Below are 25,231 nucleotides of genomic sequence, written 5' to 3'. Positions count from 1 at the left end.
TACCTCTGAATTGAAAAGCATTTCCTCTTTTGGTAGAATCTCATTATTAGTGATAATTTGGAAATTTGGAACAACAAAAACAAGAATAAAAAACTAACCATTTTATATCCTCAATATCCATATTTATTGAGGAAAATATTTCAAAGTAAAACTAAGAAGAATATTTTTGTAAGAAATCTTTAAAGCAGGAAAATAAAATGATTTTGCTAGTATTGTTTACCTTTAAAAGTCAGAATAACCAAGCAAAGATCCTTTTGAAAACTTCTTGTGGTATTTGGCTCTTTTCCCTTCAAACTTTGCTTTTTTTTTTTTTCTTCTTCTGGAGATTAAGGCCTTATTTTTAATGATAGTCACTTAAATTATTTACATTACTTATCTTTTGATATCACAACCTCTACACGTGTCCTGAAAAAAAAATTCAGATGACTTTATGCTCCATATAGAGAATAACTCTTTAGAATGCATAAATGAAAGGTAATGAACTTAGTTCTCAAATGCTATGCATTTGATTCCTTGCTGAGTAAGGGGAATCATTGCTGAATGTTTTGAGATGTTCTTGGAATATAAGGAAAATTCAAATTCATCATAAAATTTCTAGTGATTTAGTTTAAGATTATAAAATAGATTAATTTTTAAAAAAATTTATGAAAGAAGTGATCATAATTTTCCCATATTTGTTCTTGGATAAATATACCATTATATATAATCTCTGCATAATATTGATTTAATCTTCCACTTTGAACTTTTCTGCCAAAAAAACTGAAACATTAGACTGCTATCCAATCTGAATTATTTATTATAGAAGGTAAATTTTCTTCCATATTGAGAGTGAAATGCAAGAGAAATTTTTGGTTAAACAAAAGCCAGGGTTATTGGGATTAATCATTCAATTTATAAATCTTATTTCTAAGTATTACTAAGATAGAATAGTAATATTCATTCTCTTGATATTTACTACAGTGGTTAAAGTTTATGTTATAAAAATATCAGTTGATTTCTTTGAATGTGAGATGCTATTTGCAGAAAAGTTTATGATATATTGAAAGGTTAATGTTATATAACAAAGATATACAAGCTTTTTGATCTCTACAATTTAATCATTAGGGAATATGAAATAATTTGTGTGAATTTATTTTTTTAGTATTCTCTATTCATAGTTGCTAGCTAGTAAAAGTAAATTGTAAGCTTCATGTTTTAGATATTTTAAACTATATCTGGAAAATACTCAAAATGGTTTTCACAGTCGCTTTTTTTTCATATGTAGAAAGAGTTTTGGTTTGAGGGTTCAGAAGGTATACATATACTTAGTTACATAAAATTATGCTGTTTTTATAAAGTATGTTTGAAACTCATTTAGAATTTTTATTTGTTGCTGTTTCATCTAATTACGAGAAAGTTGGAGAAAGAATCAATGCAGATTTAATTTTTCTTTGTGTTTTTTTGTTAGCAATTGAAAGCATGTAGTGAAGAGGAAGAAGACAGAGAATGTTTGAACCAAGCTATTACTGCTCTCATGAATCTCCAAGGTAGTATGGACCGAATTTACAAGCAGTATTCACCTAGACGCCGACCTGGGTAATTCCAAATTGTTGAAAATGTGAATGTTCTGCATATTTCTCTTGTATCTGATGCCTGGTTTTCTAAAGAAATGTGATTTGTGGTGGTAGTTGCATTCTTGAATGTTAGACTGTCATTTCACATTTTTTCTTATAGTCTTTTAAGGTTAGCATTGTCATATTGTTAAGAATATTTAATTTTAAAAATATTTAAATTTTTTGTATAATCTATGTAAGAAATTTAGAATTCTTGGTAACTTCAGTACTTATGGCACTAGAAATTAAATACGAATATATAGTACATCTCTTTCACAGTAATGAAATTGAGCTATAAATAGGGAATGGTCCAAAGTCATTTAATGACAGAGATAGTAGAAGAAAGTAAATAATGTGTGTAAAACTCTAACATTTGATTATTTAATATTTTTGTCACTTGATTTCAGGTAGTTTATGTTTAAGGCAATTAGTCATTGAATAAGCTAAATTTATCTTGGTTTGTCTTTTAGGGATCCCGTTTGCCCATTTTATAACCGTCAATTAAGAAGCAAGCACCTGGCTATCAAAAAAATGAATGAAATTCAGAAAAACATAGATGGATGGGAAGGCAAAGATATTGGACAGTGTTGTAATGAGTTCATTATGGAAGGTCCATTGACAAGAATTGGTGCTAAACATGAACGTCATATTTTTCTCTTTGATGGCCTAATGATCAGCTGTAAGCCTAATCATTGCCAGTCCCGGCTTCCAGGTTACAGTAGTGCAGAATACAGATTAAAGGAAAAATTTGTCATGAGGAAAATACAAATATGTGATAAAGAAGATACGTGTGAGTGCAAATATGCTTTTGAATTAATGTCCAAAGATGAAAACAGCATAATATTTGCTGCTAAATCTGCTGAAGAGAAAAATAATTGGATGGCAGCACTTATTTCTCTTCAGTATCGTAGTACTCTAGATCGAATGCTAGATTCAGTATTATTGAAAGAAGAAAATGAGCAACCACTAAGATTACCAAGTCCAGAAGTGTATCATTTTGTGGTAAAAGACTCTGAGGAAAACATTGTTTTTGAAGACAACTTGCAAAGTAGAAGTGGAATCCCTATTATTAAAGGAGGAACTGTGGTGAAATTAATTGAAAGGTTAACATATCATATGTATGCAGGTATGTGAAAATCATTACAGGCATTTACCTAGGGCCTAGGGTGTAAAAAATTTTTGAGGATATTCAAAAATATTTGAAGCCTGGGGGAGAAAAAAATAGATTGTCTCCAAAATATAAAAAGAATACTCTGAAATCAAAAGGAATAAATACTAATTAAATGTCTCAAAAGTATGAAATTGTCAACTTCATTAATTATTAAATTAGTATTCATAAAAATTATTTATTTGTTAATTTTGATTTTCAAAAAAATATTCGTTTATCAAGAAAAACCTCATTTGGCAGAAAGAGCCACAGTGGGAAGAGCCAGAGTAAAGAGAAAAAGGAAGACATCCAAAATATGGTACTTTGCATTAATTAGACTGAATGCATTAAACATGCAACCTGTTTTATGCTCTACCTTTTTAGATCCCAATTTTGTTCGTACCTTTCTTACAACGTATCGTTCATTTTGTAAACCACAGGAATTGCTAAGCTTACTGATTGAACGGTAAGGGAAACAAATGTATTTCATTTATGTTAACATTTTGTAAAAAGTTGACTGTTTTGTATCTTGCGAAGTGCCTAGCACCTACTGGTATTCTAATAGTACTTCAACTTATTTTATTTGGCATTAAATTAGCAGTTTTCCTGATATATTCAAATAGAGTACTCACTGAAATCCCTGTCTAAGGTATTTTCAGATCTTAGCAATATTTCAGGTGGTAATCAGACCCAAAATAAAAAATGATATTTCCTTAAAAGAGATTTTTCTGTTTTTCATCCTCAATAATTATCTACTTAAAGACAGTCTTTTCCCCCCACCCACTTCAATACCCTCCCCCAGAATTATTTGACATAAATCCCAGACAACATATTTCATTTCATCTGCAAATATTTCCTTATATATTGCCCAAATATAAGGACAATTCCTTTATTATGATTAATTTTTTAAAATGAAGTTTTGGATTGAATTTTTCTTTTTTACTTAGCGTTTTAGTCACATTTTGAAATGTTTTATGGGTTAAAATGCAGTATCTGGACTCCAGAACTGATTTTTGTTTCACATGTTAAAAACTTACTACCAGAATTGTATTACAACTTTTGTCCCTATGTGGTTCTGTGAAACTAAATTTACCAGATCAAGTCAATGTAATGTGCTATGATTATAATTGTGTTTCCATACCTCAAAATCCCATGTCCATATTTTAGCCATTCCCTATGGTTTGGCAAGTGTGTGTGTGTGTGTGTGTGTGTTTAACTTGGATTTTTACTTTGCTCACTTACATTTTTTCTTTAAATATTGTTAAAAATTCAGTTTGGACCTTCTCTTTGAGTTTATACTCATAAGGAAATTTATTTGTCTACTTTCATTTTAATAATATAAATATTAAGGGGAGATTATTAGATAAGTTTCTGTCATGTTCTTTAAAGAGGTCGTACTCCTCACGGATTCTTTTCTTAGATCTTTTCCATTGACCCTTTTCTATATTGATTAGTGTTAGCCATAAAACTTTTTCTGATAAAATTAAGAGTATCAAATTTTGGTACTAGAAAGGCAAAGGACAATTTTTTTGTAATGTAATACTTTAAGGAAAGCTTAATAGTAATTGCACTGTTCATGTAAGTGGTAGGAAAGAAGATTGCTGTATTTGAAATCCTTTTCACTTATGTATGAACAACAAAAAATTTCTATCATTTTGATTTTTATTCTTAGGTTTGAAATTCCGGAGCCAGAACCTACAGAAGCAGATAAATTGGCAATAGAGAAAGGCGAGCAGCCAATCAGTGCAGACCTTAAAAGGTTTCGCAAGGAATATGTCCAACCAGTACAACTTAGGTTTGGCCTGAATGTTTCTATGTGCCATTCAGTTTTCTATTTATAATTAGCACAAAAGTTCTTACCCCTTAATTCAAATATAGGTATTATTGTTAACTTCATAGCAGTTAATTTTAGCTCTTTCTATGTGAAGCTACATTTAAATACCCCAAAGAAATTTGGGTATTAAAATATACGGTTATTTGTTTCAGATATCTCTGGCTTGCAAATATGTTATCCTTAAAGACCAGGATACCTATTTGTCATTGTAAATAAAAATTGTAAGACTTCATATGCGTTTGCCTCCTGCTGACCTTTTCCTTTCCTTTTTTTTCTATCTAATTGTGGTCTTCAAGTAATCCTGGACTTTTTTACAATTTAGAATTTTTACAGAAGTCCTAGCTCTTTTCCCACCTTTCTATCCCAAAATATTTAGACATTTGTTATTTTATCTAAGAAATAATTTCAATAATTTCTGAAAATATATTTGATCATTTCAGCTCCCACTTTTTAGGTGCATACTGTGTGCCAGGCATAACACTAAGTGCTTTATCTTTTTAAACTCATCCTCATAAAACGGTTCCCATCCCCACTTTATAGTTGAGGAAAGTGAAATTTAGCAAGGTTAAAAACTTGACCTAGGTCATATAAAGTGAGTGCTAGGACAAGAACTGAAACCCACGTCTGGCTAACTTCCTTCCAGAACAGTGTGGGTTTTTGTTTTGGTTTTTACCAGTGAGCATTGAAAATTGGAAGCGCCTTTGATTAAACTTCTTTATAGTTCAAGTGAGAGCCAGAGTATCATCTGTCCCTTTCTCTCCACAAGAAAACTGAATTATCTTACTAGTTGTATATTATCTAAACATTGTTTTTTGTTTCTAAATGTTAAGATGACCTCCTTGATTACTATTGACCAATAATTACTATTTTGAAGCTGAATATAGCTACTTATTTTTTAAGGATAATTGCCACAAATGAATGCAATTTTAGAAGAATGATAATGCTTCCAGCTGCTTTCTCTCAACCACAACTTTTAACTTGTGATTCTTTGTACAAGAAGATGAGATTATTTACCTATCAGCAATAAAGAATAAGTGAATAACTTTTCTCTGGTAGCTGTGATCCACACTCAAATATAGCCCCTTTTGACATGAGGCATACATTTAGGAGGTTGCATTACAAGGGCAAAAGTATAATCTCAGACTCTCAGTCATGTAAGCTCCTTTAGTATTTATTTCTAAGCATTTTCTGTGTTCTCAGTACTTCTAACTGTGGTTGAGTACAAAATTAAAGAATATCATATTTGACACCATGATATTATGATTTTATTGGGGAAAAAGGATCCATGAAACAATTATGGATTATTCTACTTTAAGTATTTAAGTGTCAAAATTAGTGGCTTAGAAAAATATAGCTCTATAAAATTTCAGAAATAACTGAGATTAGGTTGGAGTAATTAGGAAGACATCATGGCAGAGGTAAAATCTGAGATTGTCCCTTTGGGATGCGTAGGATTTAGATAGGCAGAAAGACGAATGTAGGTTTTCAAGGTCATGGAAAATAGTATGAACAAAGGCAAGAAGGCAGAAATAAGATTGGTATGCAGAGGGAATAGGTAAGGAAATTGACCACAGGAATGAAGACATTATGTTTCAGGTAGCAGTAGATGGCATTAACTATGTGGAATGGGATCAAATTGATGGTGGCATTGAAATCCAAGACAGATTGTTAAATCTGTCTTGTAAGCATTGAAGGATTTTTAGCAAGGATACATGATGGTAATTTTTCCAGTATTTTATTATGAATTTTTAACATACAGTAAAGTTGAAAAGAATTTTTAGTGAACCACCCATTAACCCACCATCTAGACTCTACTGTAAACATTTTACTATACTTAATTTGTCAGTTATCTGTTCATTTATCATTCTTCTCTTGATCTATTAATCCTTTCATTTTTTGATGCATTTCCAAGTACACTTGTACTTTACTTCAGCTTGTATATCATTAACAGTTCAGTATTTACTTTGTTTTTTTCTTTTACTGTAAAATTTGCATGCGATGAAATACACACATCTTAAGTGTGCTGTGGCTGAATTTTAACAAATGCATGTATCTCTATAACCCAAACTTCTTTCAACATATAGAATGTTCCCATCACCCCATAAAGTTCCTTCTGCCCCTTCTAATGAATTTATGCTCCTACTGTTTTTTCCACCATCCATTAGATTTACTTGTTTTAGAATTTCATATGAATGAAATTTTATATTATATACTCTTTTATGTTTGACTTCTTTCACTCAGCATGCTTTTGATATTCATCCATTTGTTGTATGTATCAATAGTTTGTTACATTTTATTGCTGAATAATATTCTATTTTATGAATATACCGTATTTTATCCATTTCTTCCTTAAAGGATATCTGGGCTGTTTCAGCTTTATTATAAGTAAAGCTGCTATGAACATTCTTTTACAAGTCTTTTTGTGAATATATGTTTTCATTTTTGTGGGGTAAATAACTCAGAGTGGAATGACTGGGTCACAGGCTAGGTGTATATTTAGTTTTAAAAGAAACTGCCAAACCTTTTTCCAAAGTGATTTGTACTATATTACATTCCCACCAACAATATATGAGAGTTCCATTAGCCCTGTATCCTCACCAACATTTATTATACCTTAGCCAGACTGGTGGATGTATAGTGGTATCTTGTTTTGGTATTAGTATGTATTTTCCTGGGGACTAATGATGTTGAGAATTTTTTATTGAAAATGATTGGCCATTCATCATTACCCATACTGATTTTGGGAAAAATCTGTTCAAATCTTCTGCCTATTTTTAATTTGGCAGCTTACCTTTTTATTGAGTTGTAGGAGTGCTTTCTATATCCTGGATGCCAGCCCTTTGTCAGATATATCATTTGCAAATATTTTCTCCTATTCTGTGGCTTGCCTATTAATTTTCTTAATGATGTCTTTTGAAGAGAAGTTGTTAATTTCAATGATTCTAATTCATCAGATTTTTTTTCTTTTACATCATAGTAATTTTTAAATTACCCTGTTTGCTGTGGAATCTAAGAAGTAGAGAAATGGAAGCAGAGCTATTTACATTGATCTAAGCACAAACTGAAAGCTAACGATTTTTTGATCTCTTGGAATATTCTCTAAGCCACTGAGCTAACCTGGAACACAATGACTTAAAGATTGTTTCATTGCAGATACATGAAAGAGATTGGAAATTAAAAGTATTTTCTTAACCTGGAAGAAAATTCACTGTCTGTCAGTTGGGGATGGGGGTAGTAGGGAATTTAACCTATAAATTATAAAGTGTTGAAGAAGATGAAAGGAAAAATGTTAATGTAACCAGTTTACACTACCTATATATGTCTCTGTGGTGGAGGGTGGATTATTATATTTCTATAGGTTAATTAAATATTTCTATTTGTAAGGTTATAAGTAATTGTAATCATTTTTATGTACTACAAAATAAAATAGCTCTTCTGTCTAAAAGAAAATGTTTATATTTTGAAATAAAATGAGTGTGTGGGCACATATGTAGATTACATAGAAACTTGATGATAGCAATTGAATTTAGAATCAAATACAGTAAATCTTAGCTGGTTTTACATTTATATGAAAAATATATAAAAATTTGTATCTTAAAACTATCCTTTTAAAATTTAAAGTCTTAAAAACAGCTTTTGTACTGTATGGAGAGTATGAATTTTTACATATGCTTAAAGAAAGGGCACTTTTTTGAAAATAAATGGGTAATTAAGCACAGAAGCCACAATTTTTTATTCTTATAAATATTTTTGAAGTATAATTTTAAAATAATGAACAGTCTGGAGACCTACTGTCTTCATTTTATTTGAGCACTTAAGATATTAATTAAATACAAATTAATGATTCTCTGAGTGTTATATTGGCCCTTGTATATAAAGCTGTCACCATGGCATAGTGAAATGAAAGAAGTTTAATTAAATGCTTAGATTTCACTGAAATGTGTTTCTTTCCATTTTATCAGGGTCTTAAATGTGTTTCGGCACTGGGTTGAGCACCATTTTTATGACTTTGAAAGAGATTTGGAGTTGCTTGAAAGACTAGAATCCTTCATTTCAAGTGTAAGAGGTATATTATTTAAAGGTTTGACTGAATCTTATGTCACATTTGAGTTTATTTTAAAATTTGTATGACTTTTTTTTACAAAGCTACACAGTATTTCATTTTTTTTTAAATTTCAGTAGCACTTGATTTTTTTAGACCCTAAGGAGCTCACATGTTTAGAATCATCTGAAGTTTTTAGAACCTTGCCTTTTCAAATTTTTTAGGAGAATCTTTTTAAAAGAAGTTAAAAGTCCTCTTTAATAGATTTAAGCCTTTAAAAGTTAAAAAGGTTGCTATTCATTCAACTAAGTAAAATATGTGAGATTTTACCTGCTTTCTTATTCTCCTTAATCTTATTCTTTAGTTTTGGGTGGTTTACAACTTGTTTGTAATTTTTTTCTCCTGGAAAGTTTTGGTATATTTTTGACACCCAAAAGAAATGAGTTAGGAATTTTCCATGGTTCCCTACTTGAAGTTTCAGAACATAGGCCATGAAATGCAGCTGTAAGCCATGAACATTTAACACAAATGTATGTGTCATCAACCATTTATTTTTGAATCAAGAATATTTATGTTTTTATGACAGCATGGGGCATTAATTAAGAATAACAACTAACCCGAGCTTATTTCATCTCCTACTCATTCTTTAAGGAGAATTTTAATACAGAAAATGTGGTTCATTTGCTTCAACTTTGATAGTTTAAGATACATTTTTATCTTGTGTACCTTAAAATTGTTCATGATATTAAATTAATTTTCTAATTATATTCTTAAAAAGAACACTAGATAATATGTATTCTGAGAAGCTTCTAGAAACATAAATATATATTAGAATAAAGCAAGTAAATAGTTATGTTAATGTTTATAGAACTAAGAATCTCAGCATAAGAAAAACAAGACTCAGATATAAATTCAGAGAAGCTAAGTAAAACTCCTGTAATCCTAAATTTGAATTGGAAATATTAGAATCAGGTTATATTTTTTCTTAAATAGATAAAAAATGGTATTTCCTAGTTTGGTTCTATAATTAAAGATCAATCCATTGCAATGAGCACTCTTAGCACCCAGATTATTGTCTCGAAATGCCCTTTCCCACTAAAAGGAACCAGAGCTCATTGGGAAAATAGTTGATTACAAGTCTGGGGCACGATGTGTTAAATTATTTGAGCCTGGAACGTCTTGTCATACTAGAAGTTAAAGACACTGTTAAAGGGGCCATGACAAAAGTTTTCAGGAGAGGTTTCCAGTGACCAAAGATGAGGCAAGTTGAACGTGAATAAGAATAACTGGAGTGGGTTGAAACACATCAAATATGTTTTTTTAAATCATGAATTTAAATGACAATTCAACCAAAAACAACAAACCATTGGTCTTCTTTGTAAGGATGCCAGGGAACCAGCTCATTATTTTGACACTATAAATAAAGGAAAAGAACAATTTATTCTGCCTTTCCTATATGAGTTACACCTCAGGATAACCAAATAGTTGATAAAGGAAACTTTCTATAGACTTATTTCAACTAATAAATGAAGAAGGAATGATAGAATATCACCATTTCTCAACTCCTGGTAAAATAATTAGTCTAGGCAATTATCAGGAATTGCTTCTAACATCACAAAAGGAGAGGCAACTGAATTTCATATGTCTCCTGTTAGAAGTATTCTTAGCAAGCATTTGTGTCAAAAATTAATCCTGAATCAGGTCAGGTCTCTATAACTCTGGTTTACAGAAAATTATAGAGAAACAGCAAATGATACCACAGGGTTGGAATTGATAAAGTGCAGGCTTGGGCAACACTACAGGATAGAGGAATTCAGTTTCTTCAACAAATAAATTGCAAGCGAAAATGAGATAAAGGGGTATCTATAGATTAAAGCATACTTGAGACATACTGACTAAATGTAATGTGTGGATCTTGTTTAAATCCTAATTCAAACAAATCAATTGTAAGAAAACGTTTGTGAGACAATCAGAGAAATTTGAACACTGGCTAGATATTTCATGATATTCAGGAATTATTGGCAGTTTTTATATGTGATCATAGTAGTATGGTTATTAATTATGAGTCTTTAACTTTTAGAGGTACATATTTAAATATGGATGGAATGATACAAAATCTTGGATTTGTTTCAAAATAACCTAGGGAATGGAAGGATAAGGCATGAGTGGGGTTAGATGAAACAGAAATTGACCAAGTTAATAACTGTTGAAGCTGAGTGATAGTACTTGGCAGGGTAGAAAGAGTGTCATTATAATGTTTGGCTTATTTTTATATGTGTTTGTAATTTTCCATAATAAAAAGTTAGATATTATACAAAGATTTGCAGTAGTGTTGTTAAGTAAGACTTTCTGTCTGATTGTTCTTTTCCAGGAAGGCTATGAAGAAATGGGGTAGAATCAATTGCTAAGATCATTAAGAGAAGAAAACAAGCTCAGGCAAATGGAGTAAGCCATAATATTACCTTTGAAAGTCCACCTCCACCAATTGAATGGCATATCAGCAGACCAGCACAGTTTGAAACATTTGATCTCATGACCCTTCATCCAATAGAAATTGCACGTCAGCTGACACTTTTGGAGTCTGATCTCTACAGGTAGACAAAGTTACTAATTTGCTGCTCTATTTTCAAAAGCCTTGAACATACCTCTACACATTTTCAAAACATTTTGAAATTCTTGAGTGCGTGAAAATACCTCATCTATTCTCATGATCTTGGAAGAAAGCTCATAGCAGAGTTTTCAATTACAGTTTGTCCTGCGGGTAAATGTTTTATAACATTTCACTGTTGAGGCCTAGATTTAGGGATTAGCAAGAGGAGTGGCAGAGAGAAGACTAATAACAGTAGAGTAACAACCACGTTCGTTAACCACCCCATTCTTACTCCTTTTACTTTCTCAGTTTACTTTAGTTTGAGGTGGTCCAGCCAGGTCAGTCAGTGTGGATGCGAAGCTCTTTCTTGGCAAGTAAGTGAACAGAATATTGAGAGAGACATGCTTTCTCTTAACATTTACAGTCCAGGCTCCTGTGAAGAGTACAAGCCTTGAAGGTAACAGTCCTCTGTCAAACCCCAGCCCCCCCAGTATCATCTCATCAAAACTTTTTCTGCCTTCCAGAACCCCCTTTGAAATACAAATACCCTTAAGAAGTTATCCTCATTAGCAGCCAATTTTGTAAAAGGGATTACACAGGGAAAAGTAACATATACTCTTAATGTTAATGGATACTGTAGGAAGGCCCCAGAGGTAAACTTTGTCTTCTTTAGAATTGGGCTTCTGGTTGGCCCTGGCTGTGTCACTTGGAATCAGACCTTTAGCACACACATCAGAGGTTGTCAGCATCTGATTCAGAGCTTCATGTTATATTTTAAATAATTTGCACTTCAGGCTGTTTAGTTTATGTTGTAGGATTTGTGATCAGTAGGGATGAAGAGACTTGTTATTTCAGTAATGAAGCAAACAGTACTGAATCAAGTTTTTCCTCATAAAGTGATTATTACGTGAATAGACATCAGGAAAAAAAAAGCACTTAACTCTTTGTGGACCTGCCTTCAAGACATAGAAATGCTTTTGTTAAGTGATATTTGTATTATGGAAAAAGGGTAACATACATAGAACACTGACAGCTTTGATTTAGGGTAATATTTTTGGTAAACTAAATTTCTGATTAAATAATAGTCCCTTAAGAAAACTTACTTCAGAAACTGTTAGCAAGTACCCATTTGTCCTCAATCTACTGATTAAAATTTTTATTTTTTAAGACTAGTTAAGTATGTAGGACATTGATGGCAATGTTACTAGTCAATTTTTTAAAATTTGTTTTTCATTGAAATACATTCCAATACCATTCAGTCATCCAAAGTGTAAAACAGTTGTTCATAGTATCATCATATAGTTGAACATTCATCACCACAATCAGTCTTTGAACATTTTGATTACTCCAAAAAATAAAAATAATAATAAAAATAAAAGTAAATACCCAAAACATCCCATAACTTTCCTCCCGCATATTATTCATTTACTTTTGGTCCCCATTTTTCTACTCATTTGTCCATACACTGGGTATAGGAAGTATGAGCCATAAGATTTTCACTATCACATGGATATACCACACAAGCTATATAGCTATACACTCACCTTCAAGAATCAAGGATACTGGACTGTAGTTCAAATGTTTCAGATATTTCCTTCTAACTATTCTAGTAAACTAAAAACTAAAAAGGGATATCTAAATAATGCATAAGAGTTACCTCCAGAATGACCTCTCAACTCTATTTGAAATCTCTCAGCCATTGAAACTGTATTTCGTTTCATTTCTCTTCCCTCTTTTGGTCCAGAAGGCTTTCAGTCACATGATGCAGGGTCACTACTGGTCAATTTTTTTAATTATGTGATCCTAACTCATTCTATACAATGTCTTAATCTGCTCTTCTGTTTCAGTGATTTTTTTTTAATTAAATATTTCAGGCATTCCAAAAATTATACAAAATAATATAATGAGTGCTCATGAACAATAAAAACATTACAGATAGAATGGAAATCCTTCATGTAATTCTCCCTAGCCCTTTTCCCCTTCTTCTCCCAAGGAATAACCATTATCCTGAACTTGGTGTTTACTATAATTATGTATATCTTTATAATTTTTATATAGATACATATACATACACATATATAGAGAGAGCTATATACATAAATATTTATTTATTTATAAATTATAATGACATGTATACCCAGATATTAATAAGCTATATAGTATTGGTTTGCAAATTTTAAAACTTTATATACTAAAGAACTATTCTGCAACTTGTTTTTTTGCTTAAATTATTTCTGACATTTGTTCAAGTTGATGCATATAGCTCTGGTTTGCTTATTTTAACTGCTGTATGGTATTCCATTGTTTGACTATTCCTCAGTTTATCCAGTCCCTTGATTATGAGCCTATAGGTTGTTTGAGATTTTTCACTCTTGCAAACAGTGTTTCACTGAACATTCTTATAAATGTTTCCTTATAACCTTGTGTGAGAGTTTATCTAGGGTATATATCTATGACTAGAATTATGGGTTATCTAATATGTATAGCTTCGGTATTAGTAAATACTGCCAGATGGTTTTACAAAGCGGTTTTATCAATTTTTACTACTACGTTAGTATTGGAGCGTTCCTGTTTTTTTCATATCTGTTCCTCCTTAGTATTATCAGAATTTAGCTAGTCTGATGTGTAAAAGGAATTCTAATTGTGGTTTAATGCTCCTTTCTCTGAGTGAGATATAGAGTATTTTTTCATATTTGCAGCTATTCAGGTGAATTATTCTGTGGATTACCTGTTCATGTCTTTGCCCATTTATCTGTTAGGCTAATACACTGTTTCTTACTAAGTTTTAGAAGATTCTTAAAATAATTTTAATATGAATTCTTTATAAGTTAAGTTGCATTATTTTTGGTTCCACAGGAAAGTCCAGCCCTCTGAACTTGTGGGGAGTGTGTGGACCAAGGAAGATAAAGAAATAAATTCTCCAAATTTATTAAAAATGATTCGCCATACCACAAATCTCACCCTCTGGTTTGAGAAGTAAGTTTTACTTACTCTATCATATTATTTTTTTAATAATCATAATATTAAGTAATATTGAAGCTAAAATTCTAAGTAGATTTTTTGTTTTCTAAGTGAGGTGAAAACATTGTTTTCTAAGCTATGAAAAAATTTTTTTTAATTAGGTGCATTGTGGAAGCAGAAAATTTTGAAGAACGGGTGGCAATGCTAAGTAGAATTATAGAAATTTTGCAAGTTTTTCAAGATTTGAATAATTTCAATGGAGTATTGGAGATAGTCAGTGCAGTAAATTCAGTGTCAGTGTACAGACTAGACCATACCTTTGAGGTAAGTTTTAGGCTGTAAATATTTCATCCATTTGGGGGGAAATAAACTTAATGTAAAAAGATTGCTTCTACTACCTATCTTTTCAAGTAAATCCTTTGTAAATCCATTTTATTCCTGTAAATAAAGTAATATAAAATATTAGAAAATACATCAATATATACTAGTAAGCCTAGGATTCATCAAAGAATGTGGGTGTTTTATCTAAATATAATGAAGTTGTATTAGGGTTCTCCAGAGAAACAGAACTGGCAGAATATAAATGTTGTGTGTATGTGTAAATATATGTCTGTATGTGTATATGTATGTATATATTTTTAAAAATTGTGAGACTTACAGGAATTGCCTCACATAACCATGGGGATTGGCAAGTCCAAATTCCATAAGGCAGACTTCAAGTTGGGAACTCTGATGAAGGTTTCAATGAATTCCCTAGGAGAAGATGGCTGGCTGAAGTAGAGATATAAATTCTTCTTTCTGACTACTGAAATCCTCAGTTCCCCCTTTAAAGCCTCCACTTGATTGGATGAGACTTCCCTCATTGCTGAAAACGATCTCCTTTGTTGATTGTAGATGTCTTCAGCCTTAGATACAATCAATTGAATAATTATTTAAATCCATAAGATATCCTCACGGTAACAATCAGGCCAGTGGTTGCTTGTCAAACAACTAGATATCATAACCCAGCGAAGCAGACACATAAATTTAACCAACACGTGAAGTTTCTGATGGATTTTTTAATGGTATTCTGATTGGTAGTCTGAAGTAAATGACAAAGGATTTTGAACATAAATATACAAATAACTTACTACCTTTAGAATATAGTCAAAGAATGATAAACATGGGGAGAATCCTTTCTTCTCATTTTTAATTTGTAATTTTTCAATAACTAGTTGTGTTAACTATTTTAATGTATCGGCCATTTTTATTTCCTTTTAATGATTTATCTGTTCATGCTCTCTCTCATTTTTATATTTGGGTATTTACATTTTAATGATTTAAATGATTTATACATTAAAGACATCAACACAGTCAAATATTGCCCATATTTTTGTCTTCATTTTATCTGATTTTTTAATTAAAAAAATTTATAATGTTTTCAACATATGGAAGTTTTATAACTTTTTTAGTCAAATGTCTCTTCTTATTTATTGAATCTTCCTTTGCTTTTGTGCCTAAGTGAAGGATAAAAGGTTAGAAACCCAGCCATACAAATATATTGCCTTTGAGAATGTGAATTTTTACAGTCTTTCTGAAAAGTAATCTGGCAATATATGTTAAAGTTTAAAATAGCCATATTCTTGTACCCCAAATCCTATAGAACTGAAAGCACCAGACTATAAAGTTATACATGTTCAAAGATACAGTTACTGCAGCATTAATTTTAGTAGCAGAAAACAGGAAATGACCTGAATGTCCATCAATAGGAGAATGATTGAATAAATTATCTTATGCCCATAGTGTGAAATATTGTTTACCTATTAGAAAATAAATGAATTGGATCTATATGTATTGCCTTGGAAGAATATATATGATATTTTAGGGAAAAAAAAACAGTAAGAAAACTTCAGAGTAATGCATAAAATTTGATTCAATTTTAATATAACAAAACAGATCAATCCCTAAACTTGTAATGGCGTTGCATGAGCATTGAGAAGAGTGTTGAAGGATTCATAGTCCTCCCTTAACATTGGTTCTTTCAGCAAGTTGTAATTAGAGGGGAGTGGAGGGAAAACTGCTTTCTATATTGTACTTGATATGTATGCTTTGAATTCTCCTGATTCTATAAAACTCTGCGGTAGTGCATTCATTTTGAGAAGTTAAGCTTTAGATTTTTTTTTAGTCTTTATTAAATAGTGGGCACAGAAAAATATTTATAAAATATGTATAAAGTATGTTATAAAAATACAAAAAATACCTATAAACTTGGCATCCAGGTTAGGTCTCTCTCCCCAGCTCCATCTCTTTCCTTGCCATTTCAGAGCCAACCACCATTCTGAATTTTATGCTTATCATTCTCTTGCTTTTTTTCTATGGTATTACTATTTGTATATTTAAACAATTTGCATGTTTCTAATTTTATATGAATATAATTCTTCAATGACTTTTTCATTCAACAATTAATTCCTAAGATTCACCCATCTTGTTTTTATAGCTATAGTCTATTCTTTTTTATAGCTGTACAATATTAAAGGAATAAATTTACAAAAATTTATTTGTTCTTAAGTTAGTGATCATTTGGGTTGTTTCCATTTGTTTGCTATTTTTGACAATATTCTGTAAACATTTTTTATATATACTCTACTGGACAGATATGCAAATTTCTCTAAGTTTATAAATACCTAGAAGTAGAATTACTGGATTATAGGATATGGATATCTTCAGCTTCACTAGATAAAGTCAAATTGTTTTCCCAAGTAGTTGCACCAATATAAACTCCTAAGAGAAATATGTTCCAGGTATTCCACATTTTCACCAACACTTGATGTTTTCAGTCCTTTAAATTTTTCCAGTCTTGTGGTTTTGATTTCTATTTTCCTGAATTCTAAAGAGTTTTAACATCTTTTCCAATTTTTATTGGTTCTTTGTACTTTTTCCTGTGGAAAAAAAATTTTTAACTGATTTTTGGGAGTTCTCTATATATTCAGGATTCTAATCCTTTGTCAGTTTTGTGTGTTATAAATATCTTTTACCAGATTGAGATTACCCTTTTCACCTTTTTTTATGATGCCTTTTGATGAACAAAAGTTGTTAATGTAGTCACACTTACTTATTTTTTCCTATATGATTTTCCTTTTTGGTGTCCTGTTTAACAGATTCTCTGCTGTTTTCTTATTGTTTTTTCTTTCAAGTCCTAAATGCACCTGGAAATGACTTTTGAGTATGTAGTGAGGTTATAGTCAAATTTTACTTTTTGTTCCATATGAATTCCCAGTTGCTCCCATGTATTTATTGAGAAGTCCAGCTTTTCCTCATTGATCTGCAATGCCAGCTATGTCATTGCGTTTCCATATGTGGGCTTGTTTCTGGTCTCTACTCTGTTCCTTTGATCCATTTGATTATTCCTGTGCTAGTGTCACATGTCTTAATTACTATAACTTTATACTAATTCTTGATAAAGTATAGTATATCAAGTCTCCACCAATCTTACTCTTTTTCAAGGGTGTCTTGCTTATTCTTGAGCCTTTGCTCTTCCATATAAATTTTAGAATCAGTTTAAGCTTCTTTTAGAAGAAAAGGTTGGGATTCTTTATAGTACTTGCATTAGATCTATAAATGAGATCTATAAATCTAGTGAAAATTTTGATATTTTTACATTAATGAGTTTTCCCTACCACTAACATGGTTTCTCTCTCTATTTATTTAGTTTAATAAGGTTTTGTGGGTTTTTTGATGGAGATCTTATATCTCTTTTGTTAGATTTATATTAGAATTTTTTAAATTATGTTTTCTTAATTGACTATGTCTAGAAATGCTTTTGTTGTTTGCATATTGGTTATATGTCCAGAAATACTGACTATATTCTCTCAATAGCACTCTATATGTAGATTCTTTCTTCATAGATAATCATATACTCTGTGAATCCTCATGGTTTTTTTTCTTTTCAATCCTAATCCTTTATTTCTTTTTTTTTTTTTTTTTTTGTCTATGCAAGCTAGAACTTCTGACAATATTGTATAAAAGTTACAATACAGTCATCGTTTCTATTCTTAATGTAAAGGAAATGCTTTCAGTGGTTCTCCATAAAGTATAATGTTCGCTGCATTATCAGGCTAAAAATAAAATAATTAATTCTCAATAAGAAACAGTATGTATAATAATGAAATATAAAAAGAAATGACTCTGTTTTCTTGGTTTACAAAATTTTTGTTCAATTGTTCTCTCCCTCTCACAGCCTTTCCTCCTTACCCCAAACCATACCCTCCATCCCAAAAGATCTTTCACTGGGAAAATATTTGAATGCTGAGGGATTATATTCTCCTCTTCTATAGCTATTAGCAGTAACTTGAAATCCTGAGTTTAGTCAGAATTATAACTAGCAAGGTCCAGAGGAAGAATTTGTTTGTTTAATCCTCTAATTTACATTAGAAAAAACAAAGGTTTTAGGTTTTATTTTTATATTTATAGAAAAGATAGGACAAGTCATTTCAGATGTAAGCACACAAAAGAATACTGCTTAATCTCTTAATAAGAATAAATAGTTTCTCACATATTTGCAAACTTGTATGATATTTAAAACTCTACATTTATAAATATGATTGGATTATTTTTAAATTATACTCAATTTATGTATTTTAAAGGCATTGCAAGAAAGAAAACGGAGAATTTTAGATGAAGCTGTGGAATTAAGTCAAGATCACTTTAAAAAATACCTAGTAAGACTTAAGTCAATCAATCCACCTTGTGTGCCTTTTTTTGGTAAGTTAATATAACTATAGGTATTCTATGTTGAGGGAGATTGTGTTGTAGCCAAAAGAGATCAGTCTTTAGAGGCAGATTGACCTGATTTTATATCTGAGCTCATCCACTTTTATTAGCTGTCTGTCCTGATAAATAAAATTTATACTCTGTATTTCCTTTCTATAAAATGAAGATTGATAATTACCTCATAAGGTTGTTGTAAGGATTAAAAATATTTTGTCTATACTACCTAGTATAGGATGTTTAGCAGCATCCCTGAACTCTACTCACTAGATGCTAGTAGCACCCCCCAAGTTGTGACAACCAAATGTCTGTAGACATAACCGTATATCCCCTGGGGGAGCAAAATTGCTCTGGTTTGAGAACTATTGATTTAAATGAATCAATTTTGCATGAAAAAAGAACTGAAAATGTTCTTATTGTCCAAGAGTGAAGAATAATTATTTTTCTGTCTAAATTATGGGCTTTTGGAAAACAGAATTAGTTTCTAAGTCTGTAGTCTTATCCAAAATTGGATTAAATATTAATTTATTGATAAGTTATCACTTGTGATTACTGGCATTCAATATGTATAATCAGATATTGAAATGTTTCATTAGAATAGATTTAACACTTACAATTTAGACTTTCTAAATGAGTCCTCCTTTTTATTTCAGGCTATTAGTTGAAGAAATGGAAATTAAGCTTTTCTAACCCTTAATTAAAAAAAAAAAAATTATTTCCATGTTAAAAAATTCTTAATGGAGAGTTAATGATTAAGGTTAGTAGAGACAACATCTTAGGCATAACATGGATGGATTATTAGGATATGGATGTCTTCAATTTTTCTAGATAAATTGTTTCCCCAAATGTTTGATTAAATAAGCAATTTTTAAATTATTTTCTTTAAATACTTTTTTTACCAGGAATATATTTAACAAATATTCTGAAGACTGAAGAAGGAAATAATGACTTTTTAAAAAAGAAAGGGAAAGATTTAATCAACTTCAGTAAGAGAAGGAAAGTAGCTGAAATTACTGGAGAAATTCAGCAGTATCAGAATCAACCTTACTGTTTACGGATAGAACCAGATATGAGGGTAAATACATATTTTTTTGCTTATCTTTAAGAGAGAACATGTTAAATCCTGTGTGATCTTTAAGAAATAAAATAACCATATATTATGCTATTTATTTTGCTATGAAAATAATATAGTGAGTTTATAATTAATCAGTAGGTAGCAGTGTTAAATACTAGATATTCTGCACTAACAGTCTACAGTGATTAATATCATTAGGTACTTTCTCTTGAGAGTATTGCTTTTTTATGCATCTGGTTCAAATAACACTTCCAAGAAGTGAATGACAAAATGGAACAGAAGTCTACTGATGTCCTTGCAATAAAAAGAAAATCCACTACTAGTACTATCATTGATGTGATGGCCATTTTAGATATTTTATATGTGCCAATATAATATTAAAAAATTAATCTCCTCATAAGAACACTGTGAATATGGAAAGGGTGGAAAGTGTGGTATATAAGAATAGCAAAAGATGAGTTTTCTGACATTCTATCAGCTGATGTTGTTTTGAGTGATAGTTCATAATATTCATTCTGTGGTGCCCTAATATTGTGGGATACCTTCTAAAACAGAAAATTATGGCATTATGTTTATGTTAAAAATCTTTAAATTGCTGTTGGCTCATATGATTTAATTTAACTAACCAGAATGTAAGAACAAATGTTTCAATATTGTTAGAGGAGTAATGTAATTTTCTTGAAATTGGCAGAATACCTGAAAGATAGGATGGCTTTAATACTAGAATTTCTAAAGTTCATTTTGTTTGCTGCTAAAGCTAAAGCCCAGTACCTATTTTTATATGTGCTAAACCACTTCAAAATTACATAAAACTAAATATAGTAAATCACTTCTAAGAAATTTTTCTGAGGAAATTATCAGAAATGTATAGAAAAAAATTATGAACAAGGGCTTAAGAATTATTATTATAGCAAAGAATTAGAAATAACCTATATGGACAATGATTTATATGGGGATTGGTTAAATAGATTCTGGAAATCAATAGAGTTAAAATTTATATTTTATAAAATAAGTAAATCACATGGAAAAATTCATTGACTATAAATTAGAAAGATTAAAAATTATAACTGTAGTGTGATCCCAATTTTGGAGAATAAAGTAATATATGTATACATCCATGTATTCATATACATCTACACTGTAGCAAAACATTGGAAAGATATTCTAACACTCAAATGTTAACGATGAGATCCCTGGGTAGTGAGACTACTTTTTCTTTTTCTGCACATTGCTAAATCATCTAAATTTTCTACTTAAAAACTTAAATTTAAGCTTAGAAAATATTTTTTGATGAAGAAAATATTTTTTGATGAAGACAAAAAAAGATTAGTAGAGGTTAATACAGATAAGTTTATTTATAATTATTCTTGAAATTACTTTTTGAAGAGAACTTAATTCAGTTTATCTCCACTTTTTTTCTGCCTATCAGTGTTTCATTGTGGATTATAACTATACTTCTGTTTTAAACACATTAGGTAACTTACTCTTATGGTGATCATTCTGTTGTTACAAGGAGTAGAAATAATGTTGTTAACTAAGGGATAACCCATTAAGATGGTAATAAAATGAAAGTCTGCATCTTCTTAATAGAACTTTAAGACAAGAATATGCAACTTTCATAGAAATTACACTATACTCTACTCTACTCTACTATACTATATGATACTATACTATAATAGAGAGATTGGAATCAGCAATCCTTGTGGACTTTTCATACATTATGATCTCTTAATTTGGTAATTTTTTTTGTATTAAACTAATGAAATAAACAGTTTTAATAAGATCTAAATATATATTTACTGGTATTTGTTTAATTACAGAGGTTCTTTGAAAACCTTAACCCCATGGGAAGTGCATCTGAAAAAGAGTTTACAGATTATTTGTTCAACAAGTCACTAGAAATTGAACCCCGAAACTGCAAACAGCCACCTCGATTTGTAAGTCTATTACTTGTGTCCTATAGCTAGTAATACAGTCTTAGACCATAAGAATATGCCTCTAAAATTTTTTTTATTGTTTTATTTTTAAAAATAATATTTTCAGTGTGTAACCACCTATTCCCTTAAAATTGAAATTTAATCAAATTACTGGTTTTAGGTGTTTTGTTTTGTTTATAGTAATATACTATTTCTAAAATTATATATACTGTGGGGAAAAGTGTCAGCTTTTTCATAAAAGCTCTCTCTCCTATTTCTTCATCCACTTTTTGATCCCTCCTAGTATTAGGGCAGAAACTGTGAGAGAGAAAGTAAGAACCAGAAATCACAGATAGCTGGATAGAAAAAAAGGAAATGAAAGACCTGGCAAAGAGGAAGGTGATGTACCGTAGTTCTTCGTACTTGAGCAGATCTCCTACCATTAGGGCATTGTAATCCACGGTTGCCACTGGCCCACCTCTCTAACTAGAATTTGCTGCTATGGTTCCTTGTTACTCCTGAGGTTTGCAGTGGCAAAAGAAGTGGTGGAAAACCAACTCTTAAGTGGCTAAAAGTGAAGCAAGGTATGGAAGGAAGTAAGAACACTTACAAAACACCAATTTTGAACCAAGCAGAGAGCCAGGTAGTTTCAGGTTATCTCATCTTAACCACAATTGTATGATATAAATTAGCAGAGTTGAGATTTTAACTTGGGTGTTCTGAACCTGAGTTCCATGTTCTTTTCATTAGGTTACTACTGCTCGAGTTTTTTAAAAAGGTAGAGAGGAAAGCAATGCTAGCAACTTTCTCCAAAGATTTTAAAGAATCGTTATAGAAATTGGTAATTTATTACAAGGCAAAAGAATCCTTTTTTCCCTGACTCACCTTGGGTAATATGTTATATAAATTATGTCCCTAGTAAATATTTGTAAGATTCATATAGATGATTTGAAAGAGTTTGTGTTCAAGTGTTTTAGGGGCATCTTAAAGCTGTTTTCACACAAATTTCAAGAATTTTATTTCTACAGTGTGAAAAGAAGTTTACTTATATTCAAGTCCGTTAGTCAAATCAAAAAGTGGAATGTTACATGATGTCCTTCTGGATTGGGATTTATTGTATTCTCCTAACTGTATCCTTAAGATTAACAAGGTAGCTCTATTATAAAAACAAAGTGCATACAAATGTTAGTAAAGTTAATTATGCTTGCTTTTCCTAGCCTAGGAAATCAACTTTCTCCTTAAAATCTCCTGGAATAAGGCCAAATACAAGCCGACATGGCTCTACCTCAGGCGCTTTACGAGGTCATCCAACGCCATTAGAAAGAGAACCATGTAAAATAAGCTTTAGTCGGATTGCTGAAACTGAGCTTGAATCAACAGCGTCAGCACCAACCTCTCCAAATACACCATCAACTCCACCAGTATCTGCTTCTTCAGACCTTAGTGTGTTTTTAGATGTAGATCTCAACAGTTCCTGTGGTAAGTACTTGATGTAAAAGGAATCTTGTGTTAGATAATTCTTCTCATATTTTAAATTAAGGAAATAGAGAATCCTTTACAAACTGTATTAGTGTGATAAATGGTATCTAAATGGGAAAATAGTGATTGAAACGAGTAAAGAATCATTTGTGTGTTGTTTATACATATTATTTTCTAATTTATTCATTCAACAAATATTTATTTAGTACCTTTTGGGCCACACTAACCTCTTTAAAGTGGTCAGTAGACAATGAATAAGTAAACAAGCAGATAACTTCCATGAGGGAAATTAAAAAGAGACTGTTATAAAGAGGAAACTACTTATGCTAAGAAAGGAAAAACATTCCAGGTATAGAGAGCAATGGGTTTTTTTTTTTTAATTAACATGGCAAAAGATAATGATAAAATTCTGTGCTCTGTATGCATGTTATTACTTTATGCAAACAATTAAAAAATAAAACCACACATATTACTTTCCTTTTCAAATTAATTTTTTTCTCATTCCCATAGGCAGCAATAGCATCTTTGCTCCAGTACTCTTGCCACATTCAAGTAAGTAAGAAGTTGAGTTGATTCTAATGAGATACTTGTAAAGGTAATAATCAGGTTGATTAAATTTCTTATTTGATTGTTTTTGGTTTTAAAAACATTGAAAGAAATTTGTATAAATAAATTGAATTATTTGCTTACAAGTTTGTACCAATTAAGCTTTTTATAGTTAATTTTCATCATTTTACAACCTGTCTTCTAGGGGCTATGTGACCTTGAACAAATTATTTAACATCTTTAAACTTGTTAAGGATCAAATGAGATAACTTTGTAAGGTATCTAGCACATTGCTTGGCACAGAGTAAGCAGTGATTTCATGTTGCCTTTCCTCTTCCCCACCCTTTCCAAGTCGTTTTCCCAGAGGAATAATATACTAAATGTTTATCAGTTTCCCATGCTAGCTCTCGATCACTTAATTCTTCACATTGTCTTAATTAAAGCAATATCTAAGTAAAGCACTATTCTACTGTTTTAATTTGATCATCATTTATAACATAAATGCTGTGAATTTTCTCTCTGTGATCACTGTTTAAAATAAATAACCCAAAATGAAACATAGCCACTTCAGGAATAATTCTCCCTATCTAGAGGAATTCTACTTCTAGCATAGTAAAATGTATATAATTTAAGCAGTAGCAAAACAGTCCCTGTCTTATAAGAAAATTAAGTTTTGTCTTTTAAATGTTTAATTATAGACTTTTTTTAATCAGTGTAATATACGCATAGAGTTTAAAAGGCATATAGTGCCGAATCATTTAAAATGAAATTAACATGTCCACTCCATGTCTCCCCACCCCTTATCTTGCTCTCCAGCAACAAGTTTACATTTCTAAATGATGTGCTTATACTGTTCTTTCTTGATTCTTTAATTTTAGACAGTATTTACTGATTTCTTATTATGGTAGTTGAGAAATTCACCCTCTACTCTGCCTAATATACTTATTACATTTGGAGTAAATATTATTCACTGCTAAGGCGTGTAGTATGAACTATGATTATGCTTCCTTTCTTGTACAACTCTGTCCTGCCTTTTTAATGCTTTGGGGTATTGTTTGTTTGTTAGGGTTTTTTGACACCCATTGCTCAATCTTTCTACACCCTTTCACAGTACAGTTTTCCATTAGGTCAAATCAATTGTTTGTTTATTTCTTTTAACCTGGAAACCAGTTCCTCTGGTGCTCTTTTGTCTTCCTGCTCAGTTTGAACTGGTTGCTTTCTGTGCCCCTGGCCCAGCTCTCATTCTGGAACTTCTCTTCTTTGTCATCCTAGTAATTCCCATCACCTTTCTCCTGTGTTGGGT

General features: G+C 31.0%; 1 protein-coding gene across 1 annotated transcript in view; it reads left to right on the top strand.

Annotated features, from left to right (window-relative positions):
- Positions 1-25,231, top strand: part of SOS2 (SOS Ras/Rho guanine nucleotide exchange factor 2) — a 104,589-nt gene that overhangs the window by 72,508 nt on the left and 6,850 nt on the right. Inside the window, 13 exon segments of the mRNA XM_037834970.1 lie at positions 1,448-1,575; positions 2,063-2,718; positions 3,124-3,205; positions 4,412-4,534; positions 8,536-8,639; positions 10,987-11,209; positions 14,062-14,181; positions 14,328-14,490; positions 18,789-18,906; positions 19,815-19,987; positions 21,808-21,924; positions 23,121-23,382; positions 23,893-23,934. Coding sequence (XP_037690898.1) covers positions 1,448-1,575; positions 2,063-2,718; positions 3,124-3,205; positions 4,412-4,534; positions 8,536-8,639; positions 10,987-11,209; positions 14,062-14,181; positions 14,328-14,490; positions 18,789-18,906; positions 19,815-19,987; positions 21,808-21,924; positions 23,121-23,382; positions 23,893-23,934 — 2,311 coding nt within the window.

This window comes from Choloepus didactylus, chromosome 4 (genome assembly GCF_015220235.1).
Source record: "Choloepus didactylus isolate mChoDid1 chromosome 4, mChoDid1.pri, whole genome shotgun sequence".
NCBI lineage: Eukaryota > Metazoa > Chordata > Mammalia > Pilosa > Megalonychidae > Choloepus > Choloepus didactylus.
Note: the sequence above shows the minus strand (reverse complement) of the source record. Positions and strands in the feature narration are given on the sequence as shown.